This window comes from Carex rostrata, chromosome 1, assembly GCF_964058835.1.
Source record: "Carex rostrata chromosome 1, lpCarRost1.2, whole genome shotgun sequence".
NCBI lineage: Eukaryota > Viridiplantae > Streptophyta > Magnoliopsida > Poales > Cyperaceae > Carex > Carex rostrata.
In genome coordinates this window covers 17,882,857-17,905,094 of record NC_135918.1, presented here as the reverse complement: position 1 = coordinate 17,905,094, position 22,238 = coordinate 17,882,857, and the positions used below count along the sequence as shown (strand labels likewise).

The window sequence follows — 22,238 nt, the reverse complement described above, 5'->3', positions numbered from 1 at the left end:
TTTTCTTTTTTTCCCTTTTCCATTTTTTCCCATTTTTTTTTATAGTTTGCCGGGAACATTTAAAGAGCCAAATAAGTTCGACAGTTGCAAAATATTATAGAATCTCCCAATAATTATTGTACTGGAGAGTGAAGACTTAAGTAGATGGATACAACAAATTTCTTGTAATAAATAATCAATGGAGGAGATTCTATTTTTTTTTTTCCTTTTTTTAGTTTTTTTGTTGTTATTTTGGTTTTCCATTTTTTTTTATAGTTTTGCGGATGAGTTGTTGTGGAGGGTTGCGGAATTGGAGATATTGGAGAGACAGCAGAGAAGAAATTCAAGAGAGTGAGCAAACAAGTGCAGCCTAGAAACGGTTCCTTTCTTCTGCAAGAGAAAGAGAGTTGAGAAGAAAAGATTAGCATCTCATAGCATTCGCAGAGCAGAGCAAAATTATGCCTATCAGATGGATTATAAATAAATATTGCAATGCCCACATTAGTTACTAACAAAAGAAATTCTTTCGCATGTTTTTAGGCATTACATGGGCGTGTCTGTGAAATATGTAAATGCAAGCAGTTAAAAAATGAATCAAAAAGTTTTGAAATTCTTTCTCTGAAATATTGATAGTTAGAATAGCAGATATTATGTAAATTTAATAATTTCTATTTGCAAAGACAACTGTTATACTTTTTTTTTTTCAGGAGAGAAAATGTCGCAGGATCTGTGACTGAAATCCATGGCCACAAAGGTGAATTAAATAATTGGTTCACTAAATAAAAGTTGCAAGTGCGGAACAGATACAAGAAGAATTAAAGTCAAACGACCAAGTACGGTATACCAACAAGCCAGAAATCAAAGCAAGAAAACAGAAGAAGAGGTCAGGTACACTGCACTGTTTGTGAGTGGCAAAACCAATTACCATACCAGTAGTCCATAAACACAGACTGCAGAAGAATACCTTGTCTCCAATGCTAGCTACAGATTTAGGGAAAATCTAGACAATTATGTTCCTTGATATCAAGTACGAGGGCTGTACCAATGAGGTCTTACTAGACTTATTATACCAGGAGCCCTTTAAAACTCCTGCCCATTTTCTACTCATGAAATTAAGCAACAAGAATTTAAAAGCTTTGGTGAACCATAAGGATAGAGGTCTTGAGGTACCTTTGGTTAGATCCGTTTATCATAAACGGTTTAATGACTGATCAAAATGATGTATCGATCAATAAAGAAAACAAATAAATTTAAAATAGAAATGCTTTACTGTGGGGGTATCAAAATTAACTTACCTTCTGTTAGAAATATCACAATGGTTCTTCCTTCGTTAAACAGTACTCGATAAGGACCAGCTTTGTTGAACTTCTCTCTTAGCGATGGACAGTCTTTAATTTCCAACGCACGAAGATTCTGGGGTATTTCTCCCAATTCAGATAGATTTGGACATTTAATTAGATTCATACACAAGAGAGATGCATGATACTTCAAGTTCTTCGGCAGATGGATATTATTGCATTTATAAAGGATCAAAGTCTTGAGAGAGGTAAGAGACTGAAAAACCTCATCATCTAAGGAATCTCCTTGGAAAAAACAAATTGACAAAGTATCTAATGAGGAAATAATTTCATTTGATAGTATCAATTTCAATAGTAACGGGTTGTCAATTTCAACAGCTCGAAGTGCACATTTGTCTTTGTCCATCAGAGTTGAGAAGTTGATCTCAGGGCAACGCAACACCACAAAAGTATAGAGGGAAGTTAATGAATTCAATCCCTCCAAACGACAATCACATGCAATTATAGACAAGATTTCGAGACAAGACAAGTGACCGACATGTAAAACTCCCCTCTGGTTCTTGAATGTTGTATTCCAGACACAAAGAATACGTAGTACAGGTAAATTTGATTTGACAAGAATATCATCAACATTTGAGCAATCCACAAATCGTAGCCTCTCCAAGGATAAAGGCAATGATTCATTGGATGTGCTTAAATTGATGCAGTTATTTAATGCTAGCTCTATTAGGGAGGTCAAGGCTCCAATACCTCCCAAGGAGCTGAGCAAATAGCATTCTTGAATTGAAATAGACTGGAGGCTTTTCAATGAACATAGGACTTCCTTGGGAGGAAGAGATGTTATTGTCTGAATATGACATAGTTCCAGTTTAGAAAGGGAAACAAGGCTCTGTATGCAGGTGGATAATGCATCGCTAGTAATGCTACATAATGATATCTTAAGGTGAGTGAGTGAAGATGGTAAAACCAACTTGGACCCTTCATTTTTAATGAACATTGTTTCTATGTGGTAATGCATGAACATAACCCACGCATCCAAAAGCTGATCCACGGAATAATCATCATTGTACAGGTCATATTTCACTATCTCTGAGATAAAAAACTGAAGTTGTGAACTCGTGATGCAGATTTCGGGTGAAGCTTCCAATCTTTCTCTCACAAACTTTACAAATTCCCTCACAGTTAAACCAAAATTATGGGGTGCAAGTACGTACTGTAATTTCAGGCACTGTTCTATTTGCTTCACGACCTCAAGTTTGTAGTGCTTTCTTTCTTCCTTCATCAACAAATCACCCTCAGATATATAATTAATATGTAGGATATCATCTACAACTAGATAAGTAAGTTTTGGAGGAAGGGAAGGCATTTGTTTAAGGTTTTTGAGCCCCTTTAGTATAAGACTTGTACAACTCGGAAGTGATTTGTCAATGGATGAGATTTCTTCTATGCCACAATAACATAATTGTAGTGTTGTGAGATGCTTTGTCGAATTCTGACTTAGAAGCCAATTTGGAAATCGGTCTCCTCCAAATCCTATAAGTGTGAGAACATTTATATTAGGATGAGGTTGCAATGCTTCTAGTAATTGAACATGTTGAGTAGAGAGACTTGTAACATCTTTGGTGTCCCTTTCATAAGAGTTCCACTCAAATTGTAGTTCCTTCAGATGTTTTTTATTTCGCATATTGGCCTTTGCAGCATCCACTATACTCCCTACATTCTCAAGACCTGTAATGAACAATGACCCTTGAAGCATATTCAAATTTTCTAGTTGGTGTAATTCATTCCCACATTCATTCCTTACAACAAATTGATCAAGGCATTGGAGGGATGTCAGCCTTCCAACATCAGACATGGAACATTGTATCCCTAACTGTTTCAAAGCACCTCAAACTAATGAGTTCAGAAAAATCTTTGGGTAGGGATTCACAATATGGGAGGACAAGTGTTTGGAGGTGGTAAAGTTTGCATATGGAATCTGGAAGCTTCTTAATAGGCTGAGAGCCATAAATATTCAGGTAGCGCAGATGCTTTAAATTCCCAATAAACTCGGGCAAATCATCCCCACACTCTGGAAGAAATAAAACCCGCAATTTTTCAAAGTTTTTCAATATGTCTTGCAATACTTTCTTTGGGACAAAACTATTAGGTTGCACACAAAAGGTGCGTATATTTTTCATGAGGCATAATTCTTTTTTAAATCTGTTTATCATACTTGATGGCAAACTGATGTGGCGGATGTTTTCACTTGATCTAGATAACATGTTGCTTATGTGGGAGGGAACTTCTTCGCAATTACTATTGTCTATTCTGATAATATCATCTCCTTGAACCCGCTCTGCAAGATCATGAAGCAGGTCATGAAGTTCATAATATATTTCCTCTTTAATTATGACCTGTTCCAAAAAAAACCTCGATACGAGCTCGCAAAAGTAATTTTCACCAATATCCTCCAACCTTTCTGGTGGATCTGTTGGCCTGATAAAACCTTGTGCCATCCATAAAGTAATTAAAAGTTGTCTTGGGAACCGAATGCCTTTTGGAAGTAAGCTACATATTGCAAAACAACATTGGAGATTCAAGGGAAGCTGCTGATAGCTCCAGATCCTCGCTTTCATATTGTCTCCCGACCAATCTTTTTCAGCTACTTCCTCCCAATGCCTTAGGTCAAGTTTTCCACCTATTTGATGACCCACCAGCTTTGCTGTGCCAGGATCTCCTTTTAGCTTAACAGCAATTTTTCGACCTATTTTCTCAAATTCCTCTTTTGGCAATTGACAATTGCTAGGCCAAGCAAAATGCATAAAGAGGTCCGAAAATTGACCCTCCTCTATCTCCTTCAAATAATAGGTCTCTACTGCCGTAACACCGGCAATGCAGGCCTGTTCTGCACCATTTTTAGATTGAGTTGTAAGTAGAATTCTGCTCCCTATTAAGGAACTACTACAGCAACAAATGAAATTCTCCCATTGTTCAACAAAATCCTCAGTATCACTCCAAAAATCATCTAACACAAGTAGAAGTTTCTGAGACCCTAACCTGTGTCTTGTTTGTGTTAGAAGAGCTTCAAGACATGTAGAATGATTATCATGACTAGCACATTCTTTTGCATTCATAATGTCTATCATGTTCTTAATCACGTCGATGGCCTTAAATTTTCGAGGGGCATGCACCCAGATAAGAAGATCAAAATACTCTTGTCCATACATATGTTTATAAACATACTGGGCAAGTGTAGTTTTCCCCATAGTTCGAAAAATCGGCCGATTCCGATTCAAATCGGCCGATTCAACTCGGAATCGGACTGGACCGATCCGATTTTTGCCCGATTCTCAAGGTGGTGCGATTTTTTTCAAAAAAAGCGGATGAACAGTGAAAAAATCGGCCGATTTTCCGATTTTCTGGCCGATTTATACCGATTCAAGCCGATTTAAAGCAAATTGAGCCGATTTAAAGAAATTTTTTTTTCAATGTCACTAACCTGTGCCGATTCAAGGCGGAGGAGAAAGAGGAAATCGGGTCTATGCGATTCTCGGGTCTGTGCGCCTGTGCCATTTGAGTGAAAGACGGACGAGACAGAGGAAATCGCGTGCGCCGGTGCCAGTCAGCGGAAGAGAAACAGAGAAAGGGAGTCTCGAGGAAAGGAGAAAGAGATGGAACGGGAAGAGGAATTCCAATAGAGTTCAATTCAATAGAGTTCAATTCATTTCAATTCAATAGAGTTCAATTCATTTCAATTCAATAGAGTTCAATAGAGATGAATTCCAATTGAATTTTGGTGATCGGAATAAAAATAAAAAAGAATTGAATTCTTTTCACACTTTTGATTGGAAAGTGTAACATAATACAAGAAAATGATTTCATTTAAATTAAAATGACACTTGTGCCCTCAAACATATGATTAGTAATGATATGATGATTTGTCTCATATTAACACAAGGATATTTATTCGGTACCGAGTCATCGATTGTACCAGTAAATACCATAAGAAATCACCTCTTCTCCACAGCACCTGAGCCATATCTCCTCTTCTCCACAGCACCTGTTATTTACTGGTACATGGTTTATTTTCATGTCAGCCCTCCAATTATTTAATATTTTATGTTGCTCTCAATTATACAGATTTTTGAAAACCATTAGATTGTAGAATTGAGTGCTCATCCAACATGAGCATTTTTTCAACTATTTCAAAGAAGCAAATATTTCTTAGCAGCCATTAAAGAAAATATAATCAAATTAGACACCAACAAAATTAGACCACCAATATAAACATATAATTATAACAAAATATGTAAATTGATTTTAACCCATGCATTAACAAAATACTGTCATCTATATATTAACAAAAAGATGACATTACTACCCTTGGTGCATTAACAAATTACTACCCTCTTACAAAAAAGATCACTGAATTGCTACCCTCTTACCAAAAAGACCACTTTAAACTGCTCTTAATTCTAAAATCCATTACGCTCTAACCATTGTCGCTTCAATCTTTCGGGACAACAGAAGAAGGTGTCAGCCTTTTCATTATTAGTTTTGAGAAAATTTGCAGCGTCAAGTAACTTATCATCAGGAACCCCAAGTTTCTCAAGCTCATCATAAATTTCAGTGCTCGAATAAATTCTAATGGTTGATCTGTCTAGCCTCTTATTTGCTTCATTTAGAGCTCGTGCAATTTCAGCCATAGACTCATTCACATTCTTCAAGCCCTCCTCAATTGGGTTTGTTGAATTTTTACCTTTCTTTTCTTCAGAATTTATGTCATCATGTTTTCTTTTAACACTCAATTTGGATGAAGACTTCTTCAAGGTTTTGTTAGAGGATGTGCCACTTGAATTTTCTAGTTGAGAAGAAGTGTGCAGGTCTTCCAAATTTTCTAGAATTACCACATTTTCAGCTTGAAGCTGGTCCACCTCATCAATTGTATTGGTCTCTTCCCATTGACGGAGTCTCTCTTTTGCGGTCCTTGCCTTTGTCCCGGTTGCTCGATCCTTCTCATAAATGTCACGAAGGAGCTCCAAATTGGGAATCTCCTTGTCCCGAATACGCTTCATTTTTGGTTTTGCCTTACAAGAAAAAAATAGCACTTGATTAAGTGATATTCGATTAACTTGGTACCAGATTTTTAATTGTTGCTATACTAGATTTTTAATTATACCAAAATGAGCAATCAAGGGCAGAACTGGTATGAATATGGTACAGATAAAAGGGCAATACCATTTCAGATAAAGGGCAATACCATTTTTAAGACTTCTCAAGTTCAGATTAATCCAAATTAAAAAATAAGCATCAAATATATACTACTCCATACCTTAATTAGTTCATTCCAAGTCTCCGGTCCTGCTTCTATCTTCTTTGTGGTATCATTCCATGATATACCACTCTTTTTAAGTGCATCTAAAGCAAGATGCATTATGTCTTTTAAAGTCTTCAAACGGTTAACAATTTTCTCTTTTGTAATATTGCATTTAAATTGTTTGTTGATGGCATCGATTGCAACCCTATAAGCTTCTCCTTGAAAGTTCCTGTCATCTTTTAAACCTTTTATCTTCTGCTCTCGCAAAATTTCGAGAAGAAGAGTGTCCATCGCCCTTGGCCATGAAAAGTATCCACCTTCTGATTGCTTCTCACCATGCTCAACTCCATCAAACATCTTTTCATTGCTTCTGTCATGTTCATCGAACAAACCATCAAGCTCCATGATGCTCTGCAATTGAAGACAAAAAATTATGTAAGCTTCAATTTTAGTACCATACAATATCATACAATATACAAGTACTGGTAAACATAGTGAATGCATTAAAAATACAAAATTAGTCTTAAAAGTACAAAATCAGTAAATTAGTCTTAGAAGTACAAAATCAGTACTATAAGTCACAAGTACAAATTCAGTAATATAAGTCACAAGTACAAAAATCAAAATACTACTATTACGTCTAATGATCGATAATATAAACTAATGTCTATTAGAAATATAATCTCGCCACATCATAAAAGCAATATTATCTCTAATCCTTTCCCCACGCCTGTACTCATTATTTCTAGTAGTTGGTGGCGTGTCGTCTTCCTCTTCACTATGCATAAGCTCATTGTCGACTTCATCAATTAGTTCTTCATCAGGGTCAACACCCATTAGAAAATTGTGGATAATGCAACAAGCAATAAACACGTCTGACATAGTATCCTCATTATAATGAGGCTCAGTGCCACTGGCTATAATCGGGAATCGCTTTTTCAAAACACCAATGCACCTTTCAACTGCATTTCGTAGGGAGGAGTGTCTGAGATTGAACAGTTCCATCGGATTTTCTGGAGCATGATTTGTGTACTCCTTAAGATGATATCTCATACCACGATAAGGGGTAAGGAATGAAGGTGTTAACATATATCCAGCATCAGCTAGATAGTACTTACCTAAAAAAAAAGGCAAAAAAATGAGTTTTAAGTTTTTATTATGCTAGATAACTATGTCTAACTAAAAATTACTATTATCAAAATCATTACCTTGAGGTATCTTTAATTTATCTGCTCGAGTTAAGGCATCCTCAAGTATCCTTGAGTCATGTGCTGAACCCTCCCAACCCGCTAAAACATATGTAAATTTGAGATCAAAAGTACATGCTACTAAAATATTTTGCGTGGGAAATTGCTTTCTGCTTCTATATTTCCTAACATCATCACCAAATATTTTAACCCGCATGTGAGTTCCATCGATTGCTCCAATGCATTTCTGTAAAACAAATGTATATATACATAACTTAGATAATATTTATAGAAAATCTGCTAATTTGGTATAAAAGAGGGAAATGCAATGTTCATACCTCAAAATATGGGAAAAATTTTCCTTCTTTCATCAAAATCTCGTTCGGGATTGGACAATCATCCGTTGGTTGAACTAAAAATCTATCTTCAAGTGATATCAATGCTCTAAGTACATTGTGGAAATGACTACTGATGGTTCCAAGTGATCGTCCAAAGAAAAACCTAAGTGTGCGATTCCTTACATTATGAGATAGAACATGCAAAAACTTAGCCACTTGTTCCTCAACACAACTGTATTGATTATCTCTAAGGCGACCAGTGCCTCGAAGAATATAGCACAACCTTTGAAAAGCATGTGGCCTCATGCGTATGACATCACGAGAATCTTCAAGCTTGTTTAAGTCGTTTATCAAACGATCACGGGCTTTTTTTCGTTCAAAATTAGCCTCAGCTCTGGCTTCTAAAATCAGATTCTTATTGTACTCAATAAAAACCAGAATATTCAAATATGCGACGTACGCAGTAAAAGCTGCTATAAAAATAGTCCTATCACCTTCAAAATCATTCATCCTTTTCCTAAAACCAAATGAACAATATTATGGCTAAGAAGCAATTACTAACTATCAACCTATATGAAATAATCTGATTCTTAATGAAATGAGCATAAATTTGATTGCCAATAAGTAGAACTAAAAATCGACAATACAGCTATGTTAACAGTACCAAAAAATTAAAAGTGTGCCACAATTTGGCTCAATAAATTGCAATATCAAAATCTTAGAAGAGAGAGATGCAATACGGGACCAAAAGAACTCAAAAATCAAATGAAAGTTATAATAGAAAAGAAGAGGTGTTCCAACCTGAAGTTGTGAAGTATCCAGAGTTTAATGGAATCGTAGGATTGGCTCCTCGTTTTTCCTCTTCAAATGGTTCTCCAATTTGTTTTCCTTCTTTCTCTTTCTTAGCTGCTGTGATCGAACTGTGAATGGAAGAAATATATAAAAGAGAAGTCGGAAAACGAAGAGTCACGAAGGGTATTGCTGGAAATAAAAATGGCGCCACTTCTAGCGAAATGAACTCCCGCCGAATCTCACCCATTTTCGCGAGAATTTGTTGGAGCCAAAAATTCCCTCCAAATCGCCTCAAAAGAATTCGTTTCTCGTCGCTGCCGCTCATCCGATCGGAGAATTTTGGAAAAATCCAATTCTATTTCTCGTTTTAATTGGGGAAAGGGGGTTCCGATCAGATCCGAAAAGAGAAGAAAGGAAGAGAAATGGGCTGTGGGGTCCGCTGTCAGTGGAACAAAAGAGGAGAGGGAATGGAGGGGAATGTGATGGACCCGAAAATTCCGTTCAATTGGGTTAATTCAGCACATGAATTCAAATCACAGCTTTGAGATCTGTGCTAGCTGTGATCCGACGGAATAAGAAAGGTTTTGAAAGAAATCAATATATATATTTGAGTGTGGAGTGTGGATCCGAACCCTTCAATTAAATTTGATTAATTTCATTTCTTCTTCAAGACTTTGAGATTTGTACGGCTGGTATTTGATTGATTAATATACTTCCTAAATTCTAAATTGTCATGTAGCACTTCAAATTTAGCTAGCTAAGAATCAACGAATCTATTTATTTATTCTTAATTAACATAGTTTTTTTTATAAATTATTTTTATCAATTTTTTCCTACTTTTTAGCTACAAAACAAGGTTTCTGCCAAAAAAACCCGATTTACCGATCCGATTTTCCGATTTCGGCCGATTTATCCGATTCTAACTAGGCGGTCAAAAATCCGATTCCGATTTTTTGAACTATGGTTTTCCCAACACCAGAACGACCTGTAATGGCAATTATAGGGATAGCTGGCCTAGTGCTTGGTCCAGGCTCAGAATTTAAAGGTTCTTCCATGAGTAAGCTGACTATATTTTTTTTATCTACCTCACGACCGAAAACTCTAGCGGGCCTAGTGTAGGGGTGTCAACGGGTACGATACGGGTCGGGTGGAGACATTTTCATACCCATACCCGTTATGATAACGAAAAAAAATCTTTACCCTTACCCGTATTTTCGAATACGGTACGGGTCGGGTAAACGGATAAAAAAACGCCATTAACATTTCAATTTGTGTTTTCGATAAAATAATTTTTAAAATAAGAAAAAAATATAATGAATACAACTAATTTGTATTATGAAAATTTAATAAAATACAAAAATTTTATTGTATCATGTATCATCTTCATAAAAATATATATTTATATATGTAATTTTATTTTTTTAAAATTATCTTATACTAAAACGGGTAAGATAACGAAAAAAAATCATTACCCTTACCCGTACCCGATTAGCTAACGGAATAAAAATCTTACCCTTACCCGTGTTTTCGGATACGATACGGGTCGGGTAAACGGGTAAAAGGGTGCCATTGACACCCCTAGCCTAGTGCTTGGTCTAGGTCAAGAATTTAAAGGTTCTTCCATGAGTAAGCTGACTGTGTTTTCTTAATTATCAACCTCACGACTGAAAACTCTAGCGGGCCTAGTGCTTGGTCTAGGTCCAGAATTTAAAGGTTCTTCCATGAGTAAGCTGACTATGTTTTCTTTATCTACCTCACGACCAAAAACTCTAGCGGGACGATTTGAGATTGTTTCCCTGTTGGCGTCACTGCCACTACCATTTTCTTTGGCCTCTAACAAATCACGAAATTCATTGCCCTCATTTGCAATTTTTATGAGTTTGTCTATACAAACCTTTAGCTTTATTTTTTTCTGGGAGAAAATAGAGAAGCTATCTTTTAACTTCTGGGGTACAATTTGGGATGGTAAACTAATTTGAATTCCTGTCTTACTCTTCTGCTTTTGTTTTAGTATTTTTCTATCATCCTTTACCTTTTGTTTAAGCAGTTCATACTCGAATAGGTCAATTGCTTCCTCAGCCTCATAGTATGCACCCTTGAGCCTTCTGAGCCAGTACACTAGCTTGTCCTTGTTGGGGCTCTTTTCGGCTTTCTCAATCGCCAGAGAGAGGCGAGGAAGTACTGTGGCCGCAAGTATCTTCTTTCTTTCATCGATGCCAGTGCCGAGATAGTCATGAGCTTTGTCCAAAAGAATTTTGATCAAAGGGGATGCCAGCCGCCCTAACGGGGTGAGAATAGCTGCCTCAGCCATGGTTGGCCTTTTGTCAATCTCTTCGTATGGGCTTTAAGTTGGTTGACTTAATTTTGGCACATGTTTTCAATAGTGTTTGAGGAAAGTTTATAAAAGTTGAAAGGAATGCTTCGAGATGAGATGGTAATGTGGGAATTTTTTAGTGTGGTTCTCGGAAAGGACTTAGATCTGATCGAGTTCAATGGTTCTTTCTTTTTGTTCTTTTCTTTTACTTAAGAATTAGAAAAGGGTGTTTCGCTGGAAGAAGAGAGGTGATGTAACTTGTAACGCAGGTACCAATGAAGTTGACTTAATTTTTCCTAAAAAATGAAAAGTATTTATTAATATGAATATTTAAAATGCTCCAGTGGCATTTTTTTTTTCTTTTGGAAAAAGAGTGCAAAGTTTTTTATTACTTATATAACGACGTGTTCTTGATTCATAACAGTTATATGCCCTGTAAATGTTCATAACAGTTACAAATTATTTAGCTAAATTCCAATTTTAAGACTTTTTTAAAATTTATTTTAAAAGAACACAAAACTCGAGGTAATAATTTATTTAAAAAATTAGTTCTCATGAATTGTACGGATACTGTACAAGAATCTGTTTTAACATGGTTCTGAAGATCGGCCGATACCGAGTCAACTCGGTATCGGACGGGACCGGTCCGAGTTTCACCCGAGTCTTGCGCCTATGTGAGTTTTTGAGCAAAAATCGGATGAACAGTGCTTGACTCGGCCGAGTTATCTGATTTTTTGCAATCCGAGTTAGACCGAGTTGAGCCGAGTTAGACTGAGTGGAGCCGATTCAAAGCAAAAATGATAGATTCTCACCAACCTAGACCAAGTCTCAGCCAGTTGTGCTGTCGTAGGGTGATTTGGAGCACATGGAGGCTTGACCTGGACCGAGTCTCAGCCATCAACAGGGGTGCTATCGTATATGGAACAAACAATAGGCAGAAGAAAAGATTTCAATCGGGGGTGTTGGTAAAGAAAAGTATCTCTCCATCAATCGGGATTCTCTCTGGCAATGAAAAGATAAATAGGCAGATGAAAGAAATGGGAAATGAGGAAATCAAAAATCTCTCTCCATCGGGGGTGTTGGTATTTGGTAAATGGGAAAGGGGATAAAGAAGGAAACTTACAGACTAACCCCTCATTTTTTTTATTTTTCTGGTTGAAAAAAATTACATATATTGGAGAAAAAAGTTTAATGGAGCTGTTTATTTTTAGTAGTTTTTGATATTTTACTATTTTAACTTGTCGCTATCTCAATTATAGATTGTACTCAATTACAATTATAGATTGTACTCAATAGTAATTGAAAAAAGTTGGAATCTTTTTATTCTCACCGTGATATGTAGTACATTTATTTTTTTAGACTAGGTTTTTGAAACTTTGAAATTTTTTACTAAAGTAAAGTTAAAAGGCTGATTTGACTAAAATTTAAAAAAAAAAAATACCATGTGATTTACTAATTTGTACAGTGTATAATAAGCAGAGGTGATTCAGCCAACTTGACATAGCTTTTGGCAATAAAAAGTGTCTTCTATTTGTAATGTTGTATTACATTATAAAATTAGTAGATTATTTGAGTGTAATGTTTTGTCTTAACATAGTTTTTTTACAAATTATTTTTATCAATTTTTTCCTACATTTTGACTAAAAAACAAGCTTCAGCCAAAAACATCTGAGTTATCAATCTGATTTTCTGATTCCGGCTGATTCATCCGATTCCGATTCCACAGTCAAGAACCCGATTCCAATTCCGATTTTGAGTTTCAGAACCATGGTTTTATGCGCCAAAGGAAAATGAATATTGTTTTTAGGTTAAGGAGACAATTGCCATCCCTACTGTTTTCATATATTAAAAAAAAGTATTTACAGCTGTCACTTAAGATATATTACATCACAAATCCTAGTAGCTAACAGCACACTTTCTAGCTAGCTACCATAATATTTACATGTTAGCTACCTGACCTAACGTTAATTTCATGAACTCGTCTTACGCTTCTGTATATAAGTGAATGTGCACCGTCTTTGACTTGTTATTGAATATTCTCCTCCCGTTGCGCTCTCGTCATTGTGCCCATAGCTTTGCGGCCCATGTCGTGTCTTATCCTCTCCTCTGTGCCACGTCTATGGTCTTACGGTGTTGAAGCCAGAGGTCAAAGTGTCAAACTGTGAGGATATATTGCGCAGTGGCTGTGTCCTGCCCATTTGCGTAGAAAGAGTCCCAGAATTCTGATGCAAATGCCAATTGGGAGAAAAATGACATATTGTCGAGCATAAACTGACAAAAATTATTATATCCAGAAATATTGTTATTATCGATTGGAGTATCATGAGAATACCATAAAACAGATTCTTGTGGTGATGCAACATATGTTTTGTTGGTAACTTGGTGTACGCCTAGTGAAATGTATTTTCTATATAAATATTAAAATGAGGATGGATCCACTTACACCAAAAATAGTGACACCTCATTACACTTTACATTTTTTAAATTTTCAAAGTCCAAACAATCGATCCAAACCATTCAACACGATGGATATATTAAAATGTGCTTGCAACTCAAATTTTATATTTTTTGAATTTTTTTACTATTTATTAAGAATTTTACAAAATCGTTATTTTAGACCATTGAATTTTTGTACCCATCTTAATAAATAGTAAAAATATCAAAAAAAAAAAAAATTGATCTACAAGCACATTTTAATATATCCATTATGTTGAATGAGTTAGATCGACTGTTTGAACTTTGAAAATGTAGGATATAATCTGGTATCATAAAAATAGATGTAAGTGGATCCCTCCTCATATTAAGTATATATACCCATGCATATATTATGTAATATATATAATATAAATGCATGTATATCTAGATAAACTATTACTAATTATATTTTTGTTTCCTGTTGAAAATAAATGATCAGAGAATATCTAGCAAAATCTGAAAATTTGAAAATGTATCAATTATACCTTTCTTTCTTAATGTATTTGATTTGTTGTAATCAGCTGAATTAGATATTTAATAACCGGTTTTTTTGTCACTTGCCCTTTTATTTCTTCCATATGGCTTTGGATAACAGCTCACAATGGTTTCAGTTTAATTGCAATTCTATTTTAGATTTGTGGTCCATTAATAAAGATATACATACTAGAGAATATTTGCTTTTAGAGTTAATTAGAGCTGCCATTTTATGATCAATTTGATTGGTTAGAAATAAAATTTGTTTTAATAATAGTACTATACCTTCACTTGTTCTGTAGCTGCCTCCATTATTTATTTATCATCTTATTGGGGGCAAAGCTCTCGTTTTCTGGATGCTATTGAAAATGATGTATAAATTAAAATTAGGTGAATGGTTCATTGTAAGAGATTTTAAAAGGAAGCACGTCATTAAGCAATATCTTTTAGTTTATATATTTAAAGGATCTTGATAATTATCCCCGCATTCCGATCCCTGCATTTATCTCCGCATTAAATTACATGACTACCATGGGGGGACCATAAAAACTTCAACACTGATTTTATTATCTAAAGTATCTCCATTCTATTATTAAGCATGTTGGGTGTCCGATCTGCCAATGGCTACGATTGAAAGTTGAAATTTCAGATTTAATCTCAGCCCTCCAATTACGTAATACGTCTCCTTTTGATTAAATACATCTAAAACATGTGTAGAAGTCTAAATTTAACTAAAAACATACTCACCACACATACCGTCACACTATGTATTACAATTAAAATTAAATAAATCTGAAATTTAGCAATATAATTTGTTTCCTTATTTCTCCCTCTCCAATTTAGCAATATAATTATATTTCCTTATTTCATTTATTCCTTATTTGTCATGAGAGTGAATTTTTTTACCAGTTAAACTAATTTGATTAAAGTTAAGTCATTAATATATCTGTATTTAGTATTTGTTATGAAATGAAATCACAAGAAACAAGCAATCTGAAAATTAATCTTGACATAAATTTGAAATAAGGTCAAAAAATATTCAAATTTACAAAGTCAATTTTAATTTAGCATTAACCATGACTTAGTTTAATATTTTAGTTCATAGATTTTGATAGTGCATTTTGCAACTTAGGCTTTAATTTGTAACTTCACATATTTATATCTATCTGTTATTTATAATTCAATATTTATCGCTGCTAAGTTATTTCTTTGTCTAGATAAATTTAATATATGATTCTTCTTATACATAATCATAACTATATAAAATAAATAAAGAAGGATAATAAATCTTAGTTATTGCAATATCGCGTTGATTATTCAAAATGGCAATAAATATTTTTCTTCCAATAATTCACTCTTGATTGTTGCATCCCGCTGATTATTCAAGATGGCAATAAATATATCAGTTTAATTATTGCATTCCAATTAGTCAATCCTTTCATCAATCTGTCCACATATAGTCGCAATTAATTGCAATTACCCTTAATCGGTTTCCTTACTAGAGGGTAAACAAAATTCATTTGATTTGACTGTTCCGTTCTAAGAATTCTGCTAGACGTAACCAATTAAATCTCAATTTGCAGAATTCATTTATTTTTCATTTCTAATATAACTGAATAGGTAATACGAGCTTTGTTAAAATAGATATTATGATTTTTATGAAACACTTGTACATAATTTTTGTGTAAACTGGCAAGTATATATAATAATTTTTGCATCTCATTGATTATTCAAAATGGCAATAAATATTTTCCTTCCAATATTCACTCTTGATTATTGCATCCCGTTGATTATTCAAAATGGCAATAAATATTTTCCTTCCAATTCACTCTTGATTATTGCATCCCGTTGATTATTCAAAATGGCAATACATATTTTCCTTCCAATTCACTCTTGATTATTGCATCCCGTTGATTATTCAAAATGGCAATAAATATTTTCCTTCCAATTCACTCTTAATTATTGCATCCGTTGATTATTCAAGATGGCAATAAATACATCAGTTTAATAATTGCATTCTAATTAGACAAGTCTTTCACCAATCTGTCCACATATAGTTGCTATATATTCAATTGCAATTACCCTTAATCAGTTTCCTTACTATTCTTCTCTAACAAGATAATTATTGCATTCCCTTTCATTTATCTTTCACAATCTATTGTGGACACATTACTTATGTTACATATTCAATTATTCTTCTACACACATTTTTTGTGTGCCTTATAGGAGCATGATTCTTTTCGTTGTTTCTTGATCTACTTATCAATTACAATCGCTCTATATCAGTGTTTTACTATTTTGAGGTAAAGATTTTAACATAGCAGTTTTTGCTTCATGCAACACACAAACTATAGAATCGGAATAGTGCTGCATATATGGTTCGAAGTTTCATACGTTGCATGAAGCCATAACTGTTCTGTTAAATCTTCCCACTGATGAAGTGGCAAAAAATTGTGTTGTCGATTTAAAGCAAGGGCCCGCTATGATCAGCATCACAGGCCTTCTATCTTGCTACTTGTTCAACAATTTTCAGACAAATCTATGATCCAAAAACTTGCACCGACTAGAACCGTACTATTGATGCGGTTCCATCTATTTTTCTAAGAAAAAGAAAAATAAATTTCTTTCCTATAAATTGAATTTATTAATTTCTAAAACATAAACAAATCCATATATATTTTCTTATTGTATGAACAAAACTAATATTCTCTTATGAATTCTTATATATTCCTCTAATTTCATTTATCTAATTACTTTCAAATCATATAATTTCAACATAAAACAAAATATTTCTTTAAGATAATCAATTACCTTTGTTAGTTTATTTCATGTTCTCTTGGTACTTTATTTTTTATTAATTCTTTTGAAAAATTGAAGTGTATAGTTAGGTTTCCTATATATGTATATTTTTCTTGGGCTTTAATTAATAGTTGAAAAAGAAAGTTAAATAAACCAAAATATCAGTTTTATCTATATTATACTTGCTAGCGAGCACATAGAGGTTCAATGAAATTAGGTATTAATTTATGTTGTTATATGTTATTATCTCCTGCTGGCCGAGTAGCTAGCGTGAATGAAGGCCTATGATGCTGATAGCAGGTCCTTTCATTGAAAGAGCAACAAACAACTTTGTGCTACCAATCTGTGAAGTGATTTAATAGAGTGATTGTAATTTGAAAAATACACACACACATTCTATTATTAAGCACGTTTGGTGTTCGATCCGCCAACGGCTACGATTGAAAGTTCAAATTTCAGATTTAATCTCAGCCCTCCAATTACATAATATGTCTTCTTTTGATTAAATACATCTGAATCATGTGTAGAAGTCTAAATTTAACTAAAAACATACTCGCCACACATGCCATCACACTATTTGTTACAATTAGAATTAAATAAATCTAAAATTTAGCAATATAATTTGTTTCCTTATTTCTCCCTCTCCAATTTAGCGATATAATTATGTTTCCTTATTTGTCATGAGAGTGAATTTTTTTACCAGTTAAACTAATTTGATTAAAGTTAAGTCATTAATGTATCTACATTTAGTATTTGTTATGAAATGAAATCTCAAGAAACAAGCAATCTGAAAATTAATCTTGACATAAATTTGAAATAAGGTCAAAAAATATTCAAATTTACAAAGTCAATTTTAATTTAGCATTAACCATGACTTAGTTTAATCTTTTAGTTCATAGATTTTGATAGTGCCTTTTGCAACTTAGGCTTTAATTTGTAACTTCACATATTTATATCTATCTGTTATTTATAATTCAATATTTATCGCTGCTAAGTTATTTCTTTGTCTAGATAAATTTAATATATGATTCTTCTTATACATAATCATAACTATATAAAATAAATAAAGAAGGATAATAAATCTTAGTTATTGCAATATCGCGTTGATTATTCAAAATGGCAATAAATATTTTCCTTCCAATAATTCACTCTTGATTGTTGCATCCCGCTGATTATTCAAGATGGCAATAAATACATCAGTTTAATTATTGCATTCTAATTAGACAAGTCTTTCACCAATCTGTCCACATATAGTTGCTATATATTCAATTGTCCGCTGATTAATCCTGTAAACTGCCGTATCGTGTCTCACCACTGAGTTTATAAGAGGGCCAGCTCTGATGCATGCCTTGATAACAAACTACAAGCTTAAGTTGAGCTTTTAGCATTTCAGCAATGAAGAGCATTCTTTTGTTCTTTACACTCTTTCTACTTCCTCTAGTTCAATCTTCTGATCTCACATCTCAAGCACAAGCTCTCCTCCATTGGAAATCCACTCTCCAGACGTCCCAACAGTCGCTCTCAAATTGGAATCTGCATGTCCACCCGTGCGATTGGACTGGAATCACTTGCCACAATGCTAACAAAAGAAGGCAAGTCATCACTAAAATTTCTCTTTTCCAAAAGGGTCTAGTTGGAAAATTAGATGCTCTCAATTTCTCTGCTCTTCCATCCATTAGAATTTTTAATCTCAGTCATAATAAACTGAGTGGCGTAATTCCTCCATCAATTTGTCTCTTCTCAAAACTCACACATCTTTCTCTCAGTGATAATGTTTTTAGCAGTTTGATCCCGTCTAGCATTGGGAACATGACAAAAATAAAAGTTTTGTCTCTTTGGGATAATAATCTCTCCGGACAGATTCCTTCTGAAATTGGTCAACTTAAACTTTTGACAGATTTAGCACTATCTAAAAACTTTTTGAGTGGTGAAATACCTACTAATTTGGGAAACTTGACAAAAATAAATTTTTTGTCTCTTCAGGGTAATAATCTCTCCGGACAAATCCCACCTGAAATTGGTAAACTTAAACTTTTGACAGATCTATGTCTATCAAGAAACTTTTTGAGTGGAGAAATACCAACAAGTTTGGAAAACTTGACCAATCTAGTTAATTTGGATCTTTGGCATAACAATCTCTGCGGACCGATCCTTCCTGAAATTGGTAAACTTAAACTTTTGACAAATTTAGATCTATCATTTAACTTTTTGAGTGGAGAAATACCTACTAATTTGGGAAACTTAACCAATCTTGTTAATTTATTGTATCTTCAGCGAAACAATCTCTCTGGACAGATCCCTCTTGAAATTGGTAAATTTAAACTTTTGATAGATTTAGATCTATCAGGAAACTTTTTGAGTGGAGAAATACCTATTAATTTAGGAAACTTAACCAATCTTATTTTTCTGCATCTTCATTATAATAATCTCTCTGGATCAATCCCTACTGAAATTGGCAAACTTACACATTTGACAGAGCTGAATCTAGATGCTAACTTTTTGAGTGGAGAAATTCCTTACGCTATAGGAAAACTATGTAATTTGAGCATCTTAACCCTGTCACAAAACTCATTAAGTGGAAATATACCTACTAATTTAAAAAACTTAACCAAAATGCACAAGCTGTATCTTTGGGGAAATGATCTTTCCGGATCGATCCCGCATGAAATTGGACAACTTGGACTTTTGACTGATTTACAGCTTGTAGGAAACTTTCTGATTGGAGATATACCTACTAATTTAGAAAACTTAACCAATCTTGTCTATCTAGGTCTTTCGGATAATAATCTCTCCGGACCAATTCCTCGTGAAATTGGTAAACTTAGACATTTGACAAAATTAGAACTATCAGGAAACTTTCTGATTGGAGAAATTCCTTCCGCTCTTGGAAACCTAAGTGAGATGAACGTTGTTCATCTCTCATCAAATTCCCTATCGGGGGTTATGCCGGTAGAACTTGGCAGATTAAAAAGATTGATTGAACTCGATTTAAGTCAAAACGATTTAATAGGAAATGTACCAAAAGAGTTGGGAATGTTATCTGCTTTAATGAATCTTGATATATCATCAAATAGCCTGACAAGTGTGCCAGAAGAACTAGGCGACTGTGTTAATATTCTATCACTAAACCTCAGTAACAATAGGTTAAGTGGAAGAATTCCATCTCATTTTGGAAACTTAGTACACTTACTGTACTTCCTGGATTTAAGCAGAAATTCTTTAATCGGGCAAATACCAATAACACTAGCGCACTTAATAATGTTAGAAAATCTTAATCTATCTCACAACAAACTAACCGGTCTGATTCCATCTTCATTGGGCCAAATGTTAAGCTTGTCAACCATGGATTTGTCATACAATCATTTAGAGGGTCCGGTGCCTGATATAAAGCTTTTTCAAAAAGCCCCAAAACAATGGTTTATACACAACACAAATCTTTGTGGCACTGTTCAAGGTTTGCCCTCATGTGATGAATTTGTTAAACATAAGAATGGCACAACTAGACTACGAATGGTTAAGTTGATTGCAACTCTAACTTGCGGAGGTGCATTAGTAACCTTTTTTATACTCTGGCTTTTTTACCTCCATTACACTAAAAAAAGAAAAGCAAAATTGGGGCACATTAGAGATTGTAGTAAAGGAGACATTTTTTCCGTGTGGGATTTTGATGGAAGAGATGCATATGAGGAGATTATAAGGGCCACAGAGAATTTCGATGAGAAATACTGCATTGGTAGTGGAGGCCATGCAAGAGTTTACAAAGCAGTTTTAGGGTCAGACAACCTCACAGTTGCCGTAAAGAAAATCATGTTAGCAGGCGGAGAAACCTCACTAGATGTTGAAGCATTCCACAGAGAAATTCAAACTATAACCCACATTCGACACCGCAACATTGCTAAATTATTTGGTTATTGTTCCTCACCTCAAAATAAATTTCTTGTATACAAGTATTATGAGAAGAGGGATTTACATAATATTCTCAATAATGAGGAAGCAATAGAGCTGGATTGGGCAAAGAGAAAGGTTATATTGAGAGATGTTGCATGTGCTCTCTCACATTTGCATCATGATTGTTATCCACCAATAGTACATCGGGATGTAACTTCCAGAAACATCTTGCTTGAGTCTGAGTTTACAGCAAGTATCTCAGATTTTGGTACTGCTAAATTTCTCAAGCCGGAGTCTTCTAATTGGAGTATGCTTGCTGGAACCTGCGGTTACATAGCACCAGGTTCTGTATATATACGCGCTATTATCGTATTTTAATTTCCATCACTTGTATAAAAATTGAAGTGGAAATAATTGCAATTTGAGTTTTTTTTTGTTTATGCAGAACTTGCCTATACCATGAGAATGACTGAAAAATGTGACGTATATAGCTTCGGAGTAATAATGTTGGAATTGCTTATGGGAAAGCACCCTGGTGATATGATCAATCTATCCGCTTCCGATAAAGAAGAAATCATACTCCAAGATATCATTGACCAACGCATTGAACCACCAACGGAACAAGACATCAATGAAATTCTCAAAATTATTCAAGTTGCATATGAGTGTCTGAATAAGAACCCGTCACTTCGTCCAACAATGCAAGAAGTGGTGAAGAGTATCTAGAAGTGAATAGCCAACTGCTTCGTAATTTCTTATAGTAGCTTCTATGTTTAAAGATTAGCATGCTGTTGGCAGTTAGAATTCAGTTTTAGAGCACGATGCTTTTTATTCATATTTTGTATTTGAAAGTCTTTATACTTTATTAATACTCACGTATTCTTTGTAAGAGTGTGGTAAATATTCATCTTGTCATAATATTATTGTAATATCTATGTTTCGTGAAATTAGCATTATTATTCACAATCTCTCTTCTAGAAGTAGCTTGTCTTGTGATACATTTAGTGTCATCTCCTTAATAACTGGTCACCTTGTATTAAAAAAATTGGCTAATACCGCAATATTGCTTTTGTGCGCTAATAGTATACCAGAACCCTCATTGTTTCATCACCTTGTATTTATGGTTCCGGAAATCGGCTGATTCCAAGTTGAACCGGACCGGACCGAGTTTTACCCGATTCTTGTGCCTATGCGAGCTTCTCAGAAAAAATGAACAGTGCCGAGTCAGCCGAGTTTTGTCCGATTCTCACTAACCTGTGCAAGTTTTGTCCGATTCTCGTAGGCTGAGTTGTGCTGAGGAGAAGAGAAGAGGAGAGAGCGGGACATGGCTTCTCGTCGAAGCAAAAAGAAGAGGGAAAAATCCCTTCTCCTCTCTTCTCCAGGAAGGAGTAATGG

General features: G+C 34.5%; 4 protein-coding genes across 4 annotated transcripts; 1 reads left to right on the top strand and 3 right to left on the bottom strand.

Moving 5' to 3' along the window:
- Positions 1–1,245: 1,245 nt before the first annotated feature.
- On the bottom strand, positions 1,246–3,033 carry LOC144569510 (uncharacterized). The gene has a single exon (XM_078319929.1). The coding sequence runs from the start codon at positions 3,031–3,033 to the stop codon at positions 1,246–1,248; it is 1,788 nt and encodes a 595-aa protein (XP_078176055.1).
- Positions 3,034–3,124: 91 nt separating this feature from the next.
- Positions 3,125–4,525, bottom strand: LOC144569428 (putative disease resistance protein At3g14460). Its single transcript, XM_078319814.1, has one exon. The coding sequence runs from the start codon at positions 4,523–4,525 to the stop codon at positions 3,125–3,127; it is 1,401 nt and encodes a 466-aa protein (XP_078175940.1).
- Positions 4,526–5,595: 1,070 nt separating this feature from the next.
- LOC144576254 (uncharacterized) lies at positions 5,596–6,962 on the bottom strand. Its single transcript, XM_078326605.1, has 2 exons — positions 6,592–6,962; positions 5,596–6,346 (listed from the first exon to the last, which is right to left on the bottom strand). The coding sequence occupies exons 1-2, from the start codon at positions 6,931–6,933 to the stop codon at positions 5,735–5,737; spliced, it is 954 nt and encodes a 317-aa protein (XP_078182731.1). The 5' UTR covers positions 6,934–6,962; the 3' UTR covers positions 5,596–5,734.
- An 11,298-nt stretch (positions 6,963–18,260) lies between these two features.
- Positions 18,261–21,776, top strand: LOC144561991 (uncharacterized). Its single transcript, XM_078311110.1, has 2 exons — positions 18,261–21,186; positions 21,289–21,776. Exons 1-2 carry the CDS (start codon positions 18,351–18,353, stop codon positions 21,567–21,569), a joined length of 3,117 nt encoding a protein of 1,038 aa, XP_078167236.1. The 5' UTR covers positions 18,261–18,350; the 3' UTR covers positions 21,570–21,776.
- Positions 21,777–22,238: the final 462 nt, after the last annotated feature.